Source organism: Podospora pseudoanserina, chromosome 1, assembly GCF_035222485.1.
Source record: "Podospora pseudoanserina strain CBS 124.78 chromosome 1, whole genome shotgun sequence".
Lineage (NCBI taxonomy): Eukaryota > Fungi > Ascomycota > Sordariomycetes > Sordariales > Podosporaceae > Podospora > Podospora pseudoanserina.
The window spans coordinates 4,494,543-4,510,606 of NC_085920.1; the positions used below are offsets into that span (position 1 = coordinate 4,494,543).

Consider the following 16,064-nt stretch of genomic DNA (forward strand, 5'->3'; position numbering starts at 1 on the left):
AAATTAAAAAAAAAATTTAAACTTTAAAAATTGCTTCCCCCCAAAATCAAATCTATAACCTTTCCAAAAAAAAATGTTTATTTCACTTAACTATATCATACCCTATATTTATTTTAAAAAAAACTCCTTACATAAAAAATCAAATTTATTGCTTTTTTTTTTAATTTTATTTTTATTTACTTAACTATATTACAGTTTAATTTTTGAATTCTATAAATAATAATAAAATAAAAATCTTCTTTTGGGAGAGCCGAGACAGGGGGAAAAACTTCGGGGAATTGTAAGTATCCCAAATCTGTTTCTGGACCTCCGTAGACTCCGGTAAAAAGAAAGATTTGTGGATGCCAAAATGGAAGAGGTCTGAGCTACTGAGACTACACCAGTCTGCCTCCGTTGGGTTCATCGCAAAAAGGTCGCTACGCGCCACACCGTTCTTGTTTTGCGTTAATAATGCCCGACAAGACCCTCACAGTCGCAACTTATGCTGCAGGTGCCTCGTTTGCCGCCATCACCCTCGTCTATGTATTTGGCCCGACTTTCTTCTTCGATGCTGGCCCATCTGCCTCAACGAACCGAAATAGAGGCGCCGTCGGCCTCTCCAACCCTGCCAATGATTGCTTTATTAACTCTGTTCTCCAGGCACTCGCTGGGTTGGGGGATCTTCGAATTTATTTAATACGCGAAACACATCGTCGCAGCCTCGATGACGAGCTCGTCTACGCCCAGGTTGTACCAGTCGGTCTTCTCCCAGGAGATGTGCAACACTTTAGGGGCGACATGCCACACTGGAAGATGGAGGGTTTTCAGAAAGGGCTGGTAACAAAGGGACTGAAAGATATCCTGGACGCTCTCAACGAACGACCTTTGTACAAGAAAACCATCACCGCCATGCCATTCCTTCGTGTCTTGGAGGAGGCATTTCGCCAGCGAATTAGCAGACGGCAACAAGACGCTCAAGAGTTTCTGCAAGTGGTTGCGGAAAGGCTCTGTAATGAATACCACGCGGGACGAAGAGCGAGGGCCTCTGCACGACGGAGTTGTGCTCTTGGTGATGCCACTTCGGAGCTTGCGCAGACAGCGCCAGACAAGGACTCAACCCAGGGCCTGGTGACACAAGTCAACGACATTGAAAAACCACAAGGGCAGTCTGAAGTTGTCAATGATGAACTTGGTGGAGGGCAAGAGGAAGGCTTTCCTATGGAGGGACAGTCTGAATCACAGATCGAATGCCTCACATGTGGTTTCAAACCCCGTCCTACAGCAACAACATTTTGCACCTTGACTCTCAATGTGCCACAGGTGTCATCGGCCACCACACTTGGGGCTTGTTTTGATGGCATGTTCAAGACAGAATACATCGACGACTTCAAGTGTGAAAAATGTCGTTTGATGCATGCCATACTATTACTGGAAGCAGACCTGGAGCGATCCACCTCGGAAGTGGCAAGAGAAAATATACGAGCAGCTATCGACAAACTGCAATCTGCTCTTGAAACAGATCCTGAGGACCCCCCGAATGATGTTGTTTTGCCAGACCTCAGTCATGCCCCAAAGCGACGAATAGCACGCCACATCCGCCTTACCAGTTTCCCGAAGATCCTGGCCATTCACCTCTCTCGCTCGATCTTCGACGCCAGTCATTATTCTCAGAAAAACTCGGCCAAGGTGGTTTTCCCCGAAAAATTTCCCCTGGGTGGGTTGCTTAACCAAAAAAAGTACAAACTCTTGGGCGTGGTGACACACAAGGGAAGTCACGACAGCGGTCATTATGAAACCTTTCGTCGCCAGGTTATGCAACCCCCCTTTTCCAACCCTAGCACGTTTAAGCCAGCAGAAGTCTATAGCAGAACCGTCAGCCCCGCGCCCACGCCGCACATCAGAGCTCAGCGATCAGACGGTGGAGAGGAGAACTCGTTGATGTCAACACCAGATCCTTTGTCCCCTTCCGGGGGAGACTCACTCACGCCGCCGTTGGACCCTTGGAAACACTCTGTACCGGCACCTCAAACATCTATCTTACCGGATGGAGATAAGCCAGCGTCACCTTTGGGCTCTCCGCAGAAAGATGTCTTGTCTGTCAGCAGGGGTAGGGAATCTGAATCCACCAGTCTCCGGTCGGTTGCAGCAAACGCCAAATCAACGTTCTCCAAAATCACCTCTCGACCTTCAGCCGGGACCGAAAGCAACCCAAAATCTGACGTGATGGATACATCTACGAAATCATTGACCACTGCCAAGCCGAGGCGCCGAAAAGTCCAAGACCGGTGGTGGCGTATCAGCGACGACAAAGTTAAGGAAGCAAGTACCCGCGATGTTTTGAGCATGCAGCGGGAGGTCTACCTTCTGTTCTATGAGATGGAGCGCGCATAAAAGCCAGTTTCCATTGCTTCTAGCAAGCCCCTTATCCTAAAGTCATTTGAGTCAGCATCACCAATGTCGTGCCATTGGGATTGTCAGTAGTGTGACAGTCCTACTTTGGAGAGACTACTTCTGAGGGAGATCGCGGTTGGGTAATGTAGATGTATTAAGTAAGGCTAAGTTAGACAGGTCATAGCATAAGCACCCCAACATGGCTCGCGTGAACTCCTTGCAGGCTCATAAACTTGTATCTGTTGCTTGGGCAAGTGTAAGAACCAAGTTCTTACAGCCCCCTATTTTCCCGCCAGAACCAAGCAACCAACCATGTGTGTGATGGCGGGTGTTATTTTTGCGCCGATACTGGAACGCAAGTGTTGCTGGCAAGACGACAGTGTATTTTGTCATGCTGACAGGCTCACTGGCCAAGCAACTCTTTAACTAACTTGGCAGCTTCATCGCCGGTTGGCACAGGTGTGCTGTGGGCTTGGGCCGACTTTTGGGAGTCGAAACGCCACAATCCGCCAGTCTTGTCAGCGTCGCCATGCTCTGCCAGGTTGACGATTGGACCCAACCGGGTTAAGACCAGATCGGGGGAATCCGCGGAGGCAGTAAAATAGCGCCGTTCCCATGTGCGCCCCTCAGCCTTCTCTTTAATACGCATTTCGCGCTGAGCACTCTCGATCTTGCTCTTCTCAACGTGGACAACGTCAAATTCACCCTTCGCAATCGCCACTGCAACCTTGTTCCATGCCCTTCTTGACTCAAGGGGATGTTGCTCATCGATGGGAGCAACGATGAGGTTGCTTGTTGGGTTTTGGGCCGGGTCCCAAAGTTCCACCAAGTTGCCGGCGCTGTTGTGCTTGGCCGGGCCGGAGTGTATCTCGAAGGTTTTGGTCCACTGTCCCGAGACGTTGAAGAGGACATCCTTCTCCTTTCCAGTCGGGTACAACACCGCAGTGAGGGAATTTTTCTTGCCAGATAACCAGCCCTTTCCACTGTAGTCGACCTTTGCCGTGAAGCCAGTCGAGGATGTAATGTAGGAGCTACCGTCAAGTTCGATGAAAGGGGAACCAAAGACGAGACCCTCGATGTGCAGCGACGGAAGAGTGATCAAGTAGGTGTCAGGTTCTCCCGAAGACGAGGGAACAGTGAGAACGGCGTGGCCTATTTGCTTGACGTTGATTGTCTTGGAAAAGGACGCCTTCTGGGCATTGTAGCCCTCGAGCCGAACACCTGATTGAGCTGCATGTTAGCCTTGGGCTTGGCACTCCCTCTTCTTCAGTCCAGAGGAAGGAATTCGTCGTACCGGTTGTAGCATTAGTGATGTTGTAGGCAGTTGCTGGTGGGTGATGGCTAATATCAGTGTCAGCAATCTGTCGGGTACAGCAGAGAGAGCAGGCCACGGGTCGACGAACCTAACCTGCTCGCTGATGAGCTCAGTTGTCCCAGCACCGTCCTCCCATTTCCCGAGGAACAGCTCGCCCAGGAACGGGTTCAGTGGCTTCTTTTCATTCCCGTATTGTTCACTCCGACTGGCGTACTGCTGTTTTAATGTTGTCAAGAACCACTTCAAGACCAGAAGCGCACGTTTCGCGGGGTCAGGTTCCTTGGCAGGTGCGGCGAAAACGGATGGATGTTCGCACCAGTACGAGCTGAACTCGGTAAGGCTGGTAGACGAGAGGATGAAGGGAGGTGCGGTAAGGCTGGAGAGGTCTCCGTTGAAGGACGCGATAGACTGATCCCGTCAAGGGAAGGTTAGCCGCAATGCGCTACCAAAGGTCGTGTCGATAGCTTTGACTGAGCAAGGCAAACTGACCTTGAGGAAAGCACCCCAGCCTCCTCCGGCACCGGCTTGCGCTTGCTGCGGTGGGGTCTCCATGATGTCTCCGAGGTGTGTTGAGCGCGAGAGAATAGACAGTTGGGAGGTTGCAATGGAGCAGCATAAAGCGTGGTTGAATGCGATTTGTGATGGGGGGTACTAAGTCTCGACACACGAGATCACTGTGGAGTTGTGCGGAATGGCGGGATGGAGGGGTGTGCTGGTGGAGAGTGGGTTCTTCCCGGTGATTTAAGAACGAGTGGCCCTTCTGAATGGTCTTGGGGAGCAAAAGGCGGCCCCCTTATTATGTTGCCGGCTTGGGACACTTCCCAGACCTAGGCTGCGCCAATCATTGGTTACCTGCCGCCGAATTGTCAAGGTTGGGATACCTTTGTAACTGCGATTTGCTTGACGTCAACGTCTCGTCCCATGTTTCCCATGTTACTGGCAGACCAAAATCCAAAGGGGTGGGTGACAGTCTGGCAGTCTGCAGCGTCAACAGGTACTGGGAACGACCTGGACGCCGATGCCAAGCTGTTGAGGTTTAACCTTGGCCTCAGCCACCCACCATGACTTGAAGCTCTAGATCCAACAAACTTAGATTCTGTTGACGACTACCTGTGTTTCTACCCTAATTGAAATTCGCACCAACCAATCGACAGCAAACAAGATCCAGTATTTGTCACTCTGAATCCAACTTGGATTCAACCTCCTTAGACCACCACTCAGCCCAGTCAACCACTTTTCTCTCCTTTCTTGCCTTTTCGGCGCAAAACACCATCGCGTGACTTCGAATAACCTCATCTAAAGTGCATCCAATCAGCTCTCTCTGGGCTCGGTCCGTAGACCAGCCGTGATTCTTGACCATGTCGACAGCCATGACAAACTGCCTTGTCAGACCAGCGTCCCCACCACCATGGCCCAGGCTCTCGACCTGTGTGTTATGAGTGATGCTCTGTCCCGTGTTGAAGTTATGAACGGTAATGGTCTTTGAGTCGGCAAAAATTTCACCGTCTACACCATAAAGACGCGTGTGCCGTTCGCACACCTCCTTGGTTTGGGCTACCATGTGGAACGTAGCCAACTTGCTACCACGCCCGCGAAGATTATCCGCCAAAGGAGCTGTCAGTGCGGTACTGCCACTACTCCCGTCATGGCTGGATAAAGGGGAAGAGGGCCTCGGGTCTTCATCCCACGAGATGGTGACAATCTGCTCGTCGCAAACGTCGTTGTCACTTTCGTAGACGCATCTGCCAAACCAGTTACGCTGTGCGACTTCTGCATTTGTGCTGTTGTCGTCGTAGTCCTCGGCCAGATTTGCGAGCATGGCAGCTTCGGCGTCTTGCCCAGTTCCATAAGACTCAATGTCCGGAATAACTATGCTCAAGGGCCATCCTCTGTTGCCTGTGCCCACGCCCACGAGTTCCGGGCCAACGTAAATTCGTTTGGCTGAGTATTTGCAGGACTGTTCAATGGGGCAGGACAAGCAGTTTGTGGCTGCTCCAGCTGCCAAAGGCTTTCTACTTTTCTTGAAATACTGAAGCGACCCTGTGCTGGAAACGGTGGAGGGCAGGTGAGGCGGAGGGCAGCCTTGCGAGGAACAGTCTGGAGGTGAACAGAGAAGCCACAAAAGCACATCGATATCGTGGCAGCTCTTCGTAAGCAGGCTGGGAGCCGATGTCCTCTCACAACGCCTATATAGATTCGCACCGGTTAGGTATTGGCATTTGCAGGGTGGTTCAACTTCAGACATACCAGTTGCCTCTGACATATGAATGCGTGAAATGCCACCAGCCCACGGGTTCTGTATGAACCACCGACAAGATATCTCCAATGACGCGATCCTCCAACAGTAGTTTTCGAAGCAACTTATTGTGGGGGCTGTAGCGAAGAACATGTCCGATCGAAAACACGGTCTGTTGGCCTGTGGCGTCAACGTTGTCTTGCAGGGCTTTGTACATGTCGAGGCAATGGTCCAGAGTGGTCGCCATGGGCTTTTCGCACATGATGTGTATTCCACCCAGCTTGGAAAGAGCAACGACAACCTCGCGGTGCATCTCGTCAAGGACACAGACAAAGGCAGCATCGATGCCGAGGGGAACATCCTTCTTCCCAGCCTCAGCCCTTGCCCTACGCTCCGTTTCATAAGCCACAAATTCACGCCAATCTCTGAAGGAAGCCCCCTCTGGTGGTGGTAGGGTTGAGCCCCATATCATCGTTGTTCCAAACTTGTTCCTCTTGTAGTCGTCTGGCTCCGCAACAGCACTAAGAACGCCATTGCTAGAGGAGATGACAGCTCGGCCATAGGCCCGACCGCGAGAACCGGCACCGATGACCAGAAGTCGGGGGGGACACTTGGAAACAGGGGGTGGCGGTAGAGGAACCACTCCCTGATCTCTTGGTGTTTTGTCGTCCATGTCCATCGGCAGGTAGGAACCCAATAAATGTGTGGTTGAGCGTCAGAAAGTTTGAGACTGGGAGAGCAGGTGCTCATATACCTGCCAGGCAGTTGGCCCACAGGATGTACGTGGCAGGGGATTCGAAGGAGAGGGAACTAGGGCTCATGGCAGGAGGTTGCCCTGCAAAATGCCTACGGTAATGCAAGATAGCCCGTATTGGGAACAGCGCTCCTCGTTCTGCCTTGCACAAACCCACAGCTCCGAGTCTCCAACCAGAACCCTACCCGATGGGCGTCGATCTAAGGATAACCAAGCTCTGTGTTCCAATTGGTATGAGGGAGATGGTGTAAGTGGACAATGCCCGGAACGATATCCGCGGCCGCCCCGCTTGGCCGTTCCCGTTCCGGGCCCAACCAGCTAATGTGCTCCGGGTCGGGTGTCTCCACCCCGCCTGCATGATTGTTTAACTCTACTTCTGACGTTCGGCGGCTGATCATAGGCCACTCGGGGTTTTGGCTCTTTTATGGGAACCGCCTTACTTTCCCCTCTTTCTCCGTAAAGGCGCAGTACGCGGCGAAAAAGAAATGTCCACTGACACGCCCGTATCCCATCCACGCGATGCCCTTGTGTGGATCGACTGTGAGGTATGTCGGATGTGTTGACGCACCTGACTTACGAGCTAACAGTAACTGACCATTTCATCATGATATGCCAGATGACTGGACTGGACCCAGATAATGACCTGATTCTGGAGATTTACTGTCTTATCACGGATGGTCAACTCAACCTGCTTAATGATGAGGGCTGGGGAACGATAGTGCACCAAAGCAAGGCGCGGATGGATGCCATGGACGACTGGTGCACTCGAGTCCGTAGGTTCAGCTGCCACCAGAGGACTTGGAAGCACACATCGGATTTCTAGGGCTAATATCGGTTCGACAACAGATGGTGGCAGTGGCCTTACCGATGCGGTGTTGAGATCAACCGTGACCCCAGAACAGGCTGCTGATGGATTGCTTGCATACATTCAACAGTATGTGCCTGATCGAAATACCGCCCTTCTTGCTGGAAACAGTGTGCATGCAGACCGGGCTTTCCTTCGAAAGGCGCCCTATGACAAAGTTCTCGAGCATTTGCACTATCGGATACTCGACGTTAGCAGCATTAAGGAGGCAGCCCGTCGATGGTGGTAAGTGGTTTGCTCCATTTCATGCCCCCAACTGGGGAAACCTCTGACACTACTTTGCAGTCCCAAGATTGCTTCCAAGGCACCCCGAAAGAAGGGGCTCCACAAAGCCAAAGACGACATACTGGAGAGCATTGAGGAAGCCAAGTACTTCAAAGCAGCCATTTTCCACGGAACTTGGTCGAGTTAAAAGAGCACTCGGTATATGCAGCTACAGGGCACGGCGGGGGATACAAATTAGGTGTATTCAAAAACACACTACTACGCCCAGGTTGCTCTCATGCCGCTCTCTTGGAGAGCTCGTCTATGTCTTGACATTTGGCTCATCTCTACCAACAAATTCCTTGAACTTCAGAAGCTCCGTCGCCATCTTGATCTCGGGTTTGAGGAACTCTTGTGCATCCATGTCATATGTAGCAGGGTCGCTGCTGTGCTGCTCAATGTAAAGACGAATTGTAGCACCCGACGACCCAGTTCCCGACAGACGAACAATGATACGGCTGCCAGACGAGAAGCAAGCATACAGGCCCTGGTTCGAAGATACGGAGCCATCCAGGTCAGTGTACGAGAAGTTTCCGGCCTCGGTAACTGTGCGGTCTGTTTATCGGAGAAACATCGCTGTTAGCATGGGCAAGATAAAGCTGTCAATTGTTGATATAGGCCATCACATACCTCCTACTTTGCTCCCGACGAAGTTGGGGTCCGCCACCAGGTCCTTCAATACGCCGACAACCTTGTTGGCGCCATCCGAGTCGACATCCTCGTAATCGTAACGCGTAAAGAATGTGCGTCCATACTCGGCCCAGAAGTCCTTTTGGATCTGCTTGATGCTGGGCGCGACCCCGGGGTTAGCAACACCGAGGCCGGCAATGATGTTTAGCCAGGCTACAATGGCCCAGAGACCATCCTTCTCGCGAATATGGTTGCTTCCGGTACCAAAGGACTCCTCGCCGCAAATGGACAGCTTGTTGGCATCAAACAATGCACAGAAGAACTTCCACCCTGTCGGGACTTCGTAGCAGTTCAGGCCCTGCTTCTTGGCGACCAAGTCCACCGCCCCAGAGGTGGGCATGCTGCGGGCTAGGCCGTAGACGCCATTATTCTTGAAGTATGGAATCAAGTTGGCATGGTGGGCAATGATGGCCAAGCTGTCACCGGGGGACACGAAGGCACCAGCGCCGTAAATCATGTTGCGGTCACCATCGCCGTCGGATGCGGCGCCAAAGGGGATGCTGTTCTTCTCAACCACTTCGACTAGGCTGTGGGCATAGGTGAGGTTGGGGTCCGGGTGGCCCCCGTTGAAGTCAGGAGAAGGTTCGCAGTTTTGAATGGATTCAGCACCAAGACCAAGCTCCTGTTGGAAAATGGCCTTGCCGTACGGCCCAGTGACGCCAGAAAGGCCGTCGAAGAGCACCTTGAAGTCGGGATGGGTGTTGAAGAACTTCTTGATCAGTTCGAAATCGAAGATGTCCTTGAGCATCTCGACATAATCGGCAGTGCTGTCCACCACCTCAACTTCCAAGTCACCATATGACTGGGTTCCAATGGTTGAAATATCAATGTCGGGAATGTCGGCAATCTTGTACGACGTGAGCGTCTTGGACACCTCGAAGATCTTGTTGGTGACCGATTCGGGGGCAGGGCCGCCATTGGCAAGGTTATACTTGATTCCGAAGTCATTCTTGGGACCTACGGGGATATGTCGTTAGCACAAGGAACAAGACCAGAGAGGAAGATACCGGATCAGGTCTTACCGCCGGGGTTGTGGCTGGCAGTCAACAAGATACCACCGGTGGCCTTGCGCTTGCGGATGACATGGCTGGCAGCGGGTGTTGACAGAATGCCATTCTGACCGATCAAGAGCTTCTTCACTCCGTATGCGGCGCCGATCTTGGCAATGACCTGAATGACCTCGGGGTTCCAGAATCGGCCATCACCACCAATGACGAGATACGATCCTTGAGGCGTCGGCTGGTCAGCTACGAGTTCACACAATCTCTCGACAGACGGGAGCGCGCGCTATGCCCACCTTCAACGCCCTCGGGAATGGACAGCAGGATGCTTGTGACGAAAGCCTCGCTGTAATGCGGTTGCTGGAAGACTGTGACCTTCTTGCGAAGCCCGGAGCTGTAGGCGTGCACCAAGAGGTTAGAAACAAGACTGATTGATGATCCTCACGAGAGCTGGACAGAGCTTGGGGAAGCTCTCACAGACAGCTCAGCTCAGTTCCGCGGGGCAAGCTGCAGGGGGGTGGGGTGCTGGCCGGTGACGTACGTGCCAGGTTTCTGGTCAGTGAAGGGCTTGAACTCGACCGATTTGACTTGCATCTTGACGCTTTCGAGGTGGCGGCGTGATTCTGTTGCTCTACAGGAGTAAAGAGGAGTTGGAGGGGAGAAGACGATGGGCACTAGGGGGGGGGCGTTATATGAGATTGACGAGGAGGGTGTGAGAGATTGGATCGGGACAAAAGAGGCGCACTTGTTGGGCTGGGGCGGGCACTGGCGGGGTGTGTGTGGCCCATGGCAGCAATTCCCGAGAGGCACTCGCCCCACCGTGCCATTCGGAATGGCAATGGCATCGCATCGAAACAGGACCGCAACTTCCTCTGCGGCGTGATGGGATGCAGGCAGACCCAGCCATGCCGCAGGTATGCCCGATAACTACTGCGCGCATTTTCACCTCGCACACGCAACCGGGCTGTTGTCAGGATAGCTCAAGCAACAGGCACGTGGAGGAAGCAATGACCTCTCTCGTAACTGATTTGAATAGACGAAATGACCCCGTAATGCTCATGCCCAAGTCTGGTGAACCGAGAAGGTGGAATCCGTGATGTCATGTCATAGTGACAGACAAAGACGGGATCGGCCTTCTGCAGCGAGACCCCTCCGACTGGCCTAGGCTTGACCACTTGCTCCCAAGAACTCCATTCCATGTAGCACACATAGTCTAGCCGTGTGTTGTCTAAGAAGGCCCTGCATCGTTGTTATCAACCTCCTCGGACGACTCGACGTTTGCCATTCTCAATGCAAAGACTTCCCTGAACCTTTTTGCTCCTATTTGTGACATCCTGTCAGTGAATTACCTCTGCGGATCTGAACGGATAGGGGCCACACACCTTCCTCGCGGTCAAAATAAATCTCAAATGCACCAGACTTGTTCTGCCGCATATTTTCCTGCCGGTATGCGCTACAGAAGACATATAATTGAACATCCTTCAGCCACACACGGTGCTTGGAGCGACGGCTGAGCCAGGTCCGCGACTGGGACTGGTGTGTGACTGAGAAAACGGCGTTTAGAACAAGGTGGGCCGGTAGACAATAGGCACATGAAACTCACCAAAGGCTGTCCATACGGGACATTGTCTCAACTCCCCTTCCCATACCGCTGCATGGAGGCGTAGGCCTCGTGTTTGTATGTCTTCGTACACAATGAGGGAGTGTTTGAAGCCGTCATCAATAATTTGCCTGATGGAGACACACAAGTCAGCTTGGACTGGGCCTAAACCCGTGATGGAAAAGGTGGGAGGAGGGAGTCTGGTTTAGACGCACGCTTGAAAGAGACGTTTCTCTCTCTGAAGTCCAAATTCATTGGGATGTATTTGCACCGTCAACATATTGCGTGCCTTCAGCGCCACAAACGTACAGTAAAACAACACCATTTCTAGACATCTTGTTAGCCAGTCCAGAGACAAGGGAAATTAAAAAAGTGACGAGGACGCCTACCTTCCCATGTCAGGAAGTATAGAGCAGCCCAGAGTTTGCTGCATTGTTCTGACCGGCTCCATCGTTTGAGCTGCAGTGCACTTCCTTCCCGGTTGATACAGAGCTCGTGGGCACCAAACAGCGAGAACCAGGGAATATCGCCCTGCATGGTTCTCATGAGCAAGTAAGGTGATTGGTCGACCGAATTCAAGTAGACAACGATTGAGATCCTGTCCTCATCAAATGGCCTATAGTCACCAGTGGTATCAATACCCTTTCTGCATTGAAGAACTGAACTTATATGGCCAGTACGCACCTCCGGAATAGAATTTTGGACTCTGGCGGAATAGTGAAATGGCCCCAGGGGTAGAAGGGTCCATACGACTTGGAGCTTGAGAAATACGTCAGCTGGACCTTCAGAGGTGGCTATTTTCAACAGAACATACTGTCTTAAATGTTTCAGGGCCGTTCGAGACGGCAGCGGTAGGGAGAATATCTGCTCCGCCCAGTGTGCGTTCTGTGATCCGTTAGAATGGTGAATTCAACAGAAAGAGAGAACCTCACGAACGGCGTCTTGCATGATTGCTAGTGGCATGAGCTCTTGCCGCACCAGGGTCCCAATCTGCATCGGAGGTGGCGCTTCAGGGAGAGAGTAGTCGTTAGCCACCGCGAATTCTTCCTGGCCATGCGCCAGCTAGCTTCAGGGGGAAGAAACTCACCGATTCCTCTCTGTTCCCGCAGCTTCAAAATTCGAGTGCGGAGGCTTTCAAGAGTGTTGAGCTCAAAGCTCGGCGACCTAAACAAAGTAAGCTCACGGCCAAATAAAGTATTAGAAGGAGATCAAAGTTACCTCGTCAGCAGCTGCTTCAGCAACGATAGGAAGTGATTGTAAAGGACAAATCTTTGTGGAAGTGGGAGCCCAGAGGCTTCTTCCGTCATTTTATTGTACATCTTTCGCCATCTCATTTCTCTCGAAATGGTTTTCTCCTCATAGTAACCGATGATATCTTTCAGGGTCCGAGACAGGCAAGGGAGCACGACGTTGAGGTAGTTGGCAACGATGGGGACACGCGAGAAGTGCACCTGGGATCGGTCGGCGAGGTCACGTAGAAGACGGCACGAGCTGCGTATCTCCCCGGTGAGGGCAATGAGATGGCCATGGAAGGACTCGGGGAGTGCTACTTGTAGTTGATCGAGACCCATGGCCACAATCTCGCACCTGTCAGCCTCACGACAGCAGCCCCGGAGGAGGTGTGCCTCAATGGGGATGTTGAGGTTCACTGTTGTCTCGAGTTCCATGATGACTTCTTCTGTCAGTTGATTGGGTAGTGTTTACAAATCAGCTGAGATATCGAGTTGAGTAATTCGTGCTGATTAGTCTGGATGACGGCGTCGGCCCATGGCGGACCTTGAAAATCATGATCTCTGGATGGCCCGGTATATTGCTGGCACCGGTGTTTTCTGGCGCCCTCCCCCTTCCGAGATAGGCGATGGTGTTTTGGTTATTTCAAGATGATGTGCCGTTGCAGTGTCGAGGCTGGGGAGAAACAGGACAGTGGAGGTTAGCACACTACTGACCCTGCCCAACCACCTGACCCGAACTCGAAGAGGAGAAGGGGTATGACAGTGGGCGGCGATGACAGGGGGTTTCAACAAAAGCTCAGCCAAAGACTAGAGCGGTCACGATCTTTGTTCCGAGCTTTTGCACAGAAGGCAGGCAGGAGAGGACGGGGGAGGTTGCAGATCGGAAGAAGTCCGAGGGAAACAAGCAGACGGGGACGAGACCGACTTTAATGCCAAGCCAACCCACCGACAGCGGCCGTGAAACATGCCTGTCATGCCCCCTCTAGTGTAAAGAGCCTCAATTGTTTAATCAACAACAAGTGCCGACTCTGAATAGCCTCCCATAGCCTTAGGTTATGATCAGGGTTATGAAGCAGGAGGTGGCCCGTAACATGGTATAGCCGTGGACGAAGGGAGCCGGATATTGGGCATCGAGGCATGATAAAAGAGACGCCGAACGAGTAGAGAGGAGGGAAAGATGGGGAGGCTCGAATCAGATGAGGCAAGGTGCATAGATTGCTGCAATGCAAAATGAACCGAGGAGTCAGAGACTGCCACGAAGCCAGCCCAGATGCAGCAGCAGCAGCAAAGGTCATAAACGTGCATTAGACAACTGTTGGAGGACTGAAGAGCGAATGAAGAGAACCGGGCCTCTGCGGCGATGGGACCTGCCATGCCGGGAAGAACCAATCGAGCGAGAGAGACCATGCATGGTAAGTTGCAGCAAGTGGACAATCTGCTGCCCACATGACGATGATTGGAAAGGGATGGGTGAGGGGGCGTGATTTTCACGTGAGCAGCAACTGCTGTGAGCTTTTTGGCCTGTGGAGCGAAGTATCGAACCACACCCGAACAATGGTTTGGCCATACGTCCCAGGTCGTCGACTGCGGCCCCAGATTATGTTTGGGAACCATTGCAAAAAACATGCTTACAATTGGGGGACATGATATTATGTAAAAGGCTCATTGTTGTCTCGAGGCCCAGGAGATGAGAAAAGGAAACCTTGAATAGTTGTTATACATGTGTAGGTAGTAGCTTAAGGGGCCAGCATCACACCCCTCATGGACCCATGCGGTCCCCCAGCCTAAAAGAAGTCATCTGTAAGATTCCCTCTCCCTGAAAGATTCCTTTGATCATAGCAAAACCTCGCGCAAAAACCATGCCGGAAAATAACTGAAAAATAAAAAGAGAAGCACTGAAATCCCATGGCCGTGCCCCAAGCAACACCGTCCCAACCCAAAGATACATGGTTTAAAAAAAGGCGCCGAGCAAGTCGCACCGCCTTTGCATTGACTGGATATGTTTGTTTGTTTTTTCAAGACTAGTTGCCGCGAGCGCAACGAGTCGGCGAGAAAAGAGTGTATTTACGACGACTCCTCCTCGTCGCCGTCGGCCTATGCGAACCGGTCAACCATCTTGCACCCTGGGAAGGTGTGATGCTCAGGCGAGACTTACGTTGTACGCCTGCTTCTCATCCTCATAACGCTTCTTGTCGGCGGCAGCCTTGGCCTCATACGGGGCACGCTGCTTGTCGCTGAGAGCCTTCCATCGCTCACCGAGGATCTTGCCAACCTGGCCGAAGGAAACACCAGGGTTCTCCTCGCGCACGTTCTCTCTCTGCTCGTTGGCAAAGAACATGTACGCCGAAAGACCACGCTTGGGAGCGTTGGGGTCTGCAGAGGCTGGTCAGCTCACGGCCCAGGCCAGGTCAAGACGCGCCAGGACGCGCCAAGGATCCATTCTTTACTTACCCTTCTTGCCCCGCCCCCTCTTCACCTTGGGCTCGGCCTTGCTCTTAACTGCGGCCTTAGGCATAATGATTGATGTGAATCTATCGACAGCACCATGTTAGTCTGTGAGACGTGAGGAGGAATGTGAGAAGGAATGCGAGAAGGAATGCGAGGCCAGACTGCGTGTTGCGGGGGGTGTATGGTGCGAAGGGGGGCTTTCTCAAGCAACAGGCGCAACATGCGCGCGCGTCGCGTGGTGAGAGAAGCCGCAAGAGCTGCCCCATCCCCGATGACGAATGGATGAGTGGCCCAGAGTCGCAAACGCAATTGCGCGCGACGACGGCATCAAAACACGGCGCGAAGCTCAAAAATCAGAAGAGAACATGTGAAGATACGTACTGAAACGGGTTTGAAGGGAGTCAGATGATGAAATGTGGGCTGGTGCTGGAAGTGCGCGACAGGTCAGTATGCCAGGTCGTTGTTTTGATCCGAGGGTTGAACTGGGTTGGCAGAGAGCAGGGCGGAATGAGAGATCAGAGGAGGATGAGTAGTGGGTGGGAGATGTGCAGCATAAACCGAAGGCAGGCTTTGCGTCGGGTGGGTGGATGAGGAGGGAGAGTCAATGACAATGACCCAAGGTGCTGGGCGGCGGGGAGGCAGATAATTGCTTGCTTGCTTGTTGTTGCTGTGTATTTGTTGTTGCTGTCATTGCTGCTAAAAGGGAAGGGCAATGGAGAAAAGGCGCAAAGCCAATGGAGCAGGGCAGGAGTACTTGTGGTTTGGCGGGGAATGGCGGGCAGTGGGAGGTACTCACCGGATGCGCAGTTGTGCGGTCTTCAGTATTGGGAGTTGTGTGAGGTGCAAGTTTGTATGGGAGAAGGAAAGGAGAGTTGAGAGGGGAGGGGGACGCTGGGGAGCCGATTTTTCTAGAGGCAGGCCCGCTCCCTCACCCCGCCCGCCCCTTGATTCAAATCAGCCCGCTCATGCCTGGTAACAAAAAAAAGCTGCAGCCGGGCTGATTTTTTTGGGCCTGATTTTTGGCACCCACTCAACGCACCGGCCAGCCCTTGGGCCCTTGACTGCAAAGTACAAAGTACAAGGGTCCTTGTACAGCCGAACTGTGCGTTTTCGTACCCGGTACCTGCGACATTTCCCTCTCGTGCGTCGACAGTGATGTCTTATACCACTACACCAGAAGGTCCCTTCTTGCTCTCACCTGCAACCCGCCGACACATCCTACTACACCACGGCCGGAAGCTCGTTGCTCGTTGCGACACCTCGGCCAGTTCAACTCGCTCCTGCCCAGC

The 16,064-nt window shown here is 52.5% G+C and overlaps 8 protein-coding genes across 8 annotated transcripts; 2 read left to right on the plus strand and 6 right to left on the minus strand.

Annotated features, from left to right (window-relative positions):
* Window positions 1-450: 450 nt before the first annotated feature.
* Window positions 451-2,370, plus strand: QC764_114290 (uncharacterized protein; the record flags this gene model as incomplete). The annotated part of the gene is made up of 1 exon (XM_062942683.1): window positions 451-2,370. One exon carries the CDS (start codon window positions 451-453, stop codon window positions 2,368-2,370), a length of 1,920 nt encoding a protein of 639 aa, XP_062805501.1.
* A 93-nt stretch (window positions 2,371-2,463) lies between these two features.
* Window positions 2,464-4,237, minus strand: kes1 (Oxysterol-binding protein 4; the record flags this gene model as incomplete). The annotated part of the gene is made up of 4 exons (XM_062942682.1): window positions 2,464-3,591; window positions 3,665-3,711; window positions 3,774-4,093; window positions 4,175-4,237. 4 exons carry the CDS (start codon window positions 4,235-4,237, stop codon window positions 2,774-2,776), a joined length of 1,248 nt encoding a protein of 415 aa, XP_062805502.1. The 3' UTR covers window positions 2,464-2,773.
* Window positions 4,238-4,859: 622 nt separating this feature from the next.
* On the minus strand, window positions 4,860-6,600 carry QC764_114270 (uncharacterized protein; the record flags this gene model as incomplete). The annotated part of the gene is made up of 2 exons (XM_062942681.1): window positions 4,860-5,871; window positions 5,933-6,600. The coding sequence occupies 2 exons, from the start codon at window positions 6,598-6,600 to the stop codon at window positions 4,860-4,862; spliced, it is 1,680 nt and encodes a 559-aa protein (XP_062805503.1).
* A 36-nt stretch (window positions 6,601-6,636) lies between these two features.
* Window positions 6,637-7,033, minus strand: QC764_0015030 (uncharacterized protein; the record flags this gene model as incomplete). The annotated part of the gene is given in 3 exon segments (XM_062939959.1): window positions 6,637-6,675; window positions 6,772-6,856; window positions 6,861-7,033. Coding segments are annotated over 3 exon segments (297 nt in total).
* A 14-nt stretch (window positions 7,034-7,047) lies between these two features.
* On the plus strand, window positions 7,048-7,983 carry rex2 (Phosphatidylinositol 3,4,5-trisphosphate-dependent Rac exchanger 2 protein). The gene is made up of 3 exons (XM_062942680.1): window positions 7,048-7,448; window positions 7,522-7,765; window positions 7,826-7,983. The coding sequence occupies exons 1-3, from the start codon at window positions 7,223-7,225 to the stop codon at window positions 7,950-7,952; spliced, it is 597 nt and encodes a 198-aa protein (XP_062805505.1). The 5' UTR covers window positions 7,048-7,222; the 3' UTR covers window positions 7,953-7,983.
* A 3-nt stretch (window positions 7,984-7,986) lies between these two features.
* On the minus strand, window positions 7,987-10,279 carry PGM2 (Phosphoglucomutase-2). The gene is made up of 5 exons (XM_062942679.1): window positions 10,037-10,279; window positions 9,792-9,889; window positions 9,517-9,720; window positions 8,435-9,451; window positions 7,987-8,359 (listed from the first exon to the last, which is right to left on the minus strand). Exons 1-5 carry the CDS (start codon window positions 10,087-10,089, stop codon window positions 8,067-8,069), a joined length of 1,665 nt encoding a protein of 554 aa, XP_062805506.1. The 5' UTR covers window positions 10,090-10,279; the 3' UTR covers window positions 7,987-8,066.
* A 226-nt stretch (window positions 10,280-10,505) lies between these two features.
* Window positions 10,506-13,722, minus strand: QC764_114240 (uncharacterized protein). The gene is made up of 10 exons (XM_062942678.1): window positions 12,314-13,722; window positions 12,183-12,259; window positions 12,032-12,102; window positions 11,910-11,980; window positions 11,780-11,854; window positions 11,485-11,711; window positions 11,311-11,422; window positions 11,099-11,226; window positions 10,878-11,039; window positions 10,506-10,815 (listed from the first exon to the last, which is right to left on the minus strand). The coding sequence occupies exons 1-10, from the start codon at window positions 12,760-12,762 to the stop codon at window positions 10,724-10,726; spliced, it is 1,464 nt and encodes a 487-aa protein (XP_062805507.1). The 5' UTR covers window positions 12,763-13,722; the 3' UTR covers window positions 10,506-10,723.
* A 151-nt stretch (window positions 13,723-13,873) lies between these two features.
* NHP6 (Non-histone chromosomal protein 6) lies at window positions 13,874-14,842 on the minus strand (the record flags this gene model as incomplete). The annotated part of the gene is made up of 3 exons (XM_062942677.1): window positions 13,874-14,421; window positions 14,483-14,700; window positions 14,779-14,842. 3 exons carry the CDS (start codon window positions 14,840-14,842, stop codon window positions 14,392-14,394), a joined length of 312 nt encoding a protein of 103 aa, XP_062805508.1. The 3' UTR covers window positions 13,874-14,391.
* Between the last annotated feature and the right edge of the window lie 1,222 nt (window positions 14,843-16,064).

Bases quoted from the DNA above. Each gene is read 5' to 3' on its own strand.
- PGM2 (XM_062942679.1), bottom strand. From the start codon at position 10,089: ATGCAAGTCAAATCGGTCGAGTTCAAGCCCTTCACTGACCAGAAACCT. The intron at 9,890-10,036 runs GTACGTCACCGG...GCACGCCTACAG, and splicing joins ACTGACCAGAAACCTGGCAC to CTCCGGGCTTCGCAAGAAGG. The intron at 9,452-9,516 runs GTAAGACCTGAT...ATATCCCCGTAG, and splicing joins TGCCAGCCACAACCCCGGCG to GTCCCAAGAATGACTTCGGA.
- QC764_114240 (XM_062942678.1), bottom strand. From the start codon at position 12,762: ATGGAACTCGAGACAACAGTGAACCTCAACATCCCCATTGAGGCACAC. The intron at 11,423-11,484 runs GTAGGCGTCCTC...CAAGATGTCTAG, and splicing joins ATACTTCCTGACATGGGAAG to AAATGGTGTTGTTTTACTGT. The intron at 11,040-11,098 runs GTGAGTTTCATG...CCGTTTTCTCAG, and splicing joins TCCCGTATGGACAGCCTTTG to TCACACACCAGTCCCAGTCG.
- rex2 (XM_062942680.1), top strand. From the start codon at position 7,223: ATGTCGGATGTGTTGACGCACCTGACTTACGAGCTAACAGTAACTGAC. The intron at 7,449-7,521 runs GTAGGTTCAGCT...GTTCGACAACAG, and splicing joins CGACTGGTGCACTCGAGTCC to ATGGTGGCAGTGGCCTTACC. The intron at 7,766-7,825 runs GTAAGTGGTTTG...ACTACTTTGCAG, and splicing joins GAGGCAGCCCGTCGATGGTG to TCCCAAGATTGCTTCCAAGG.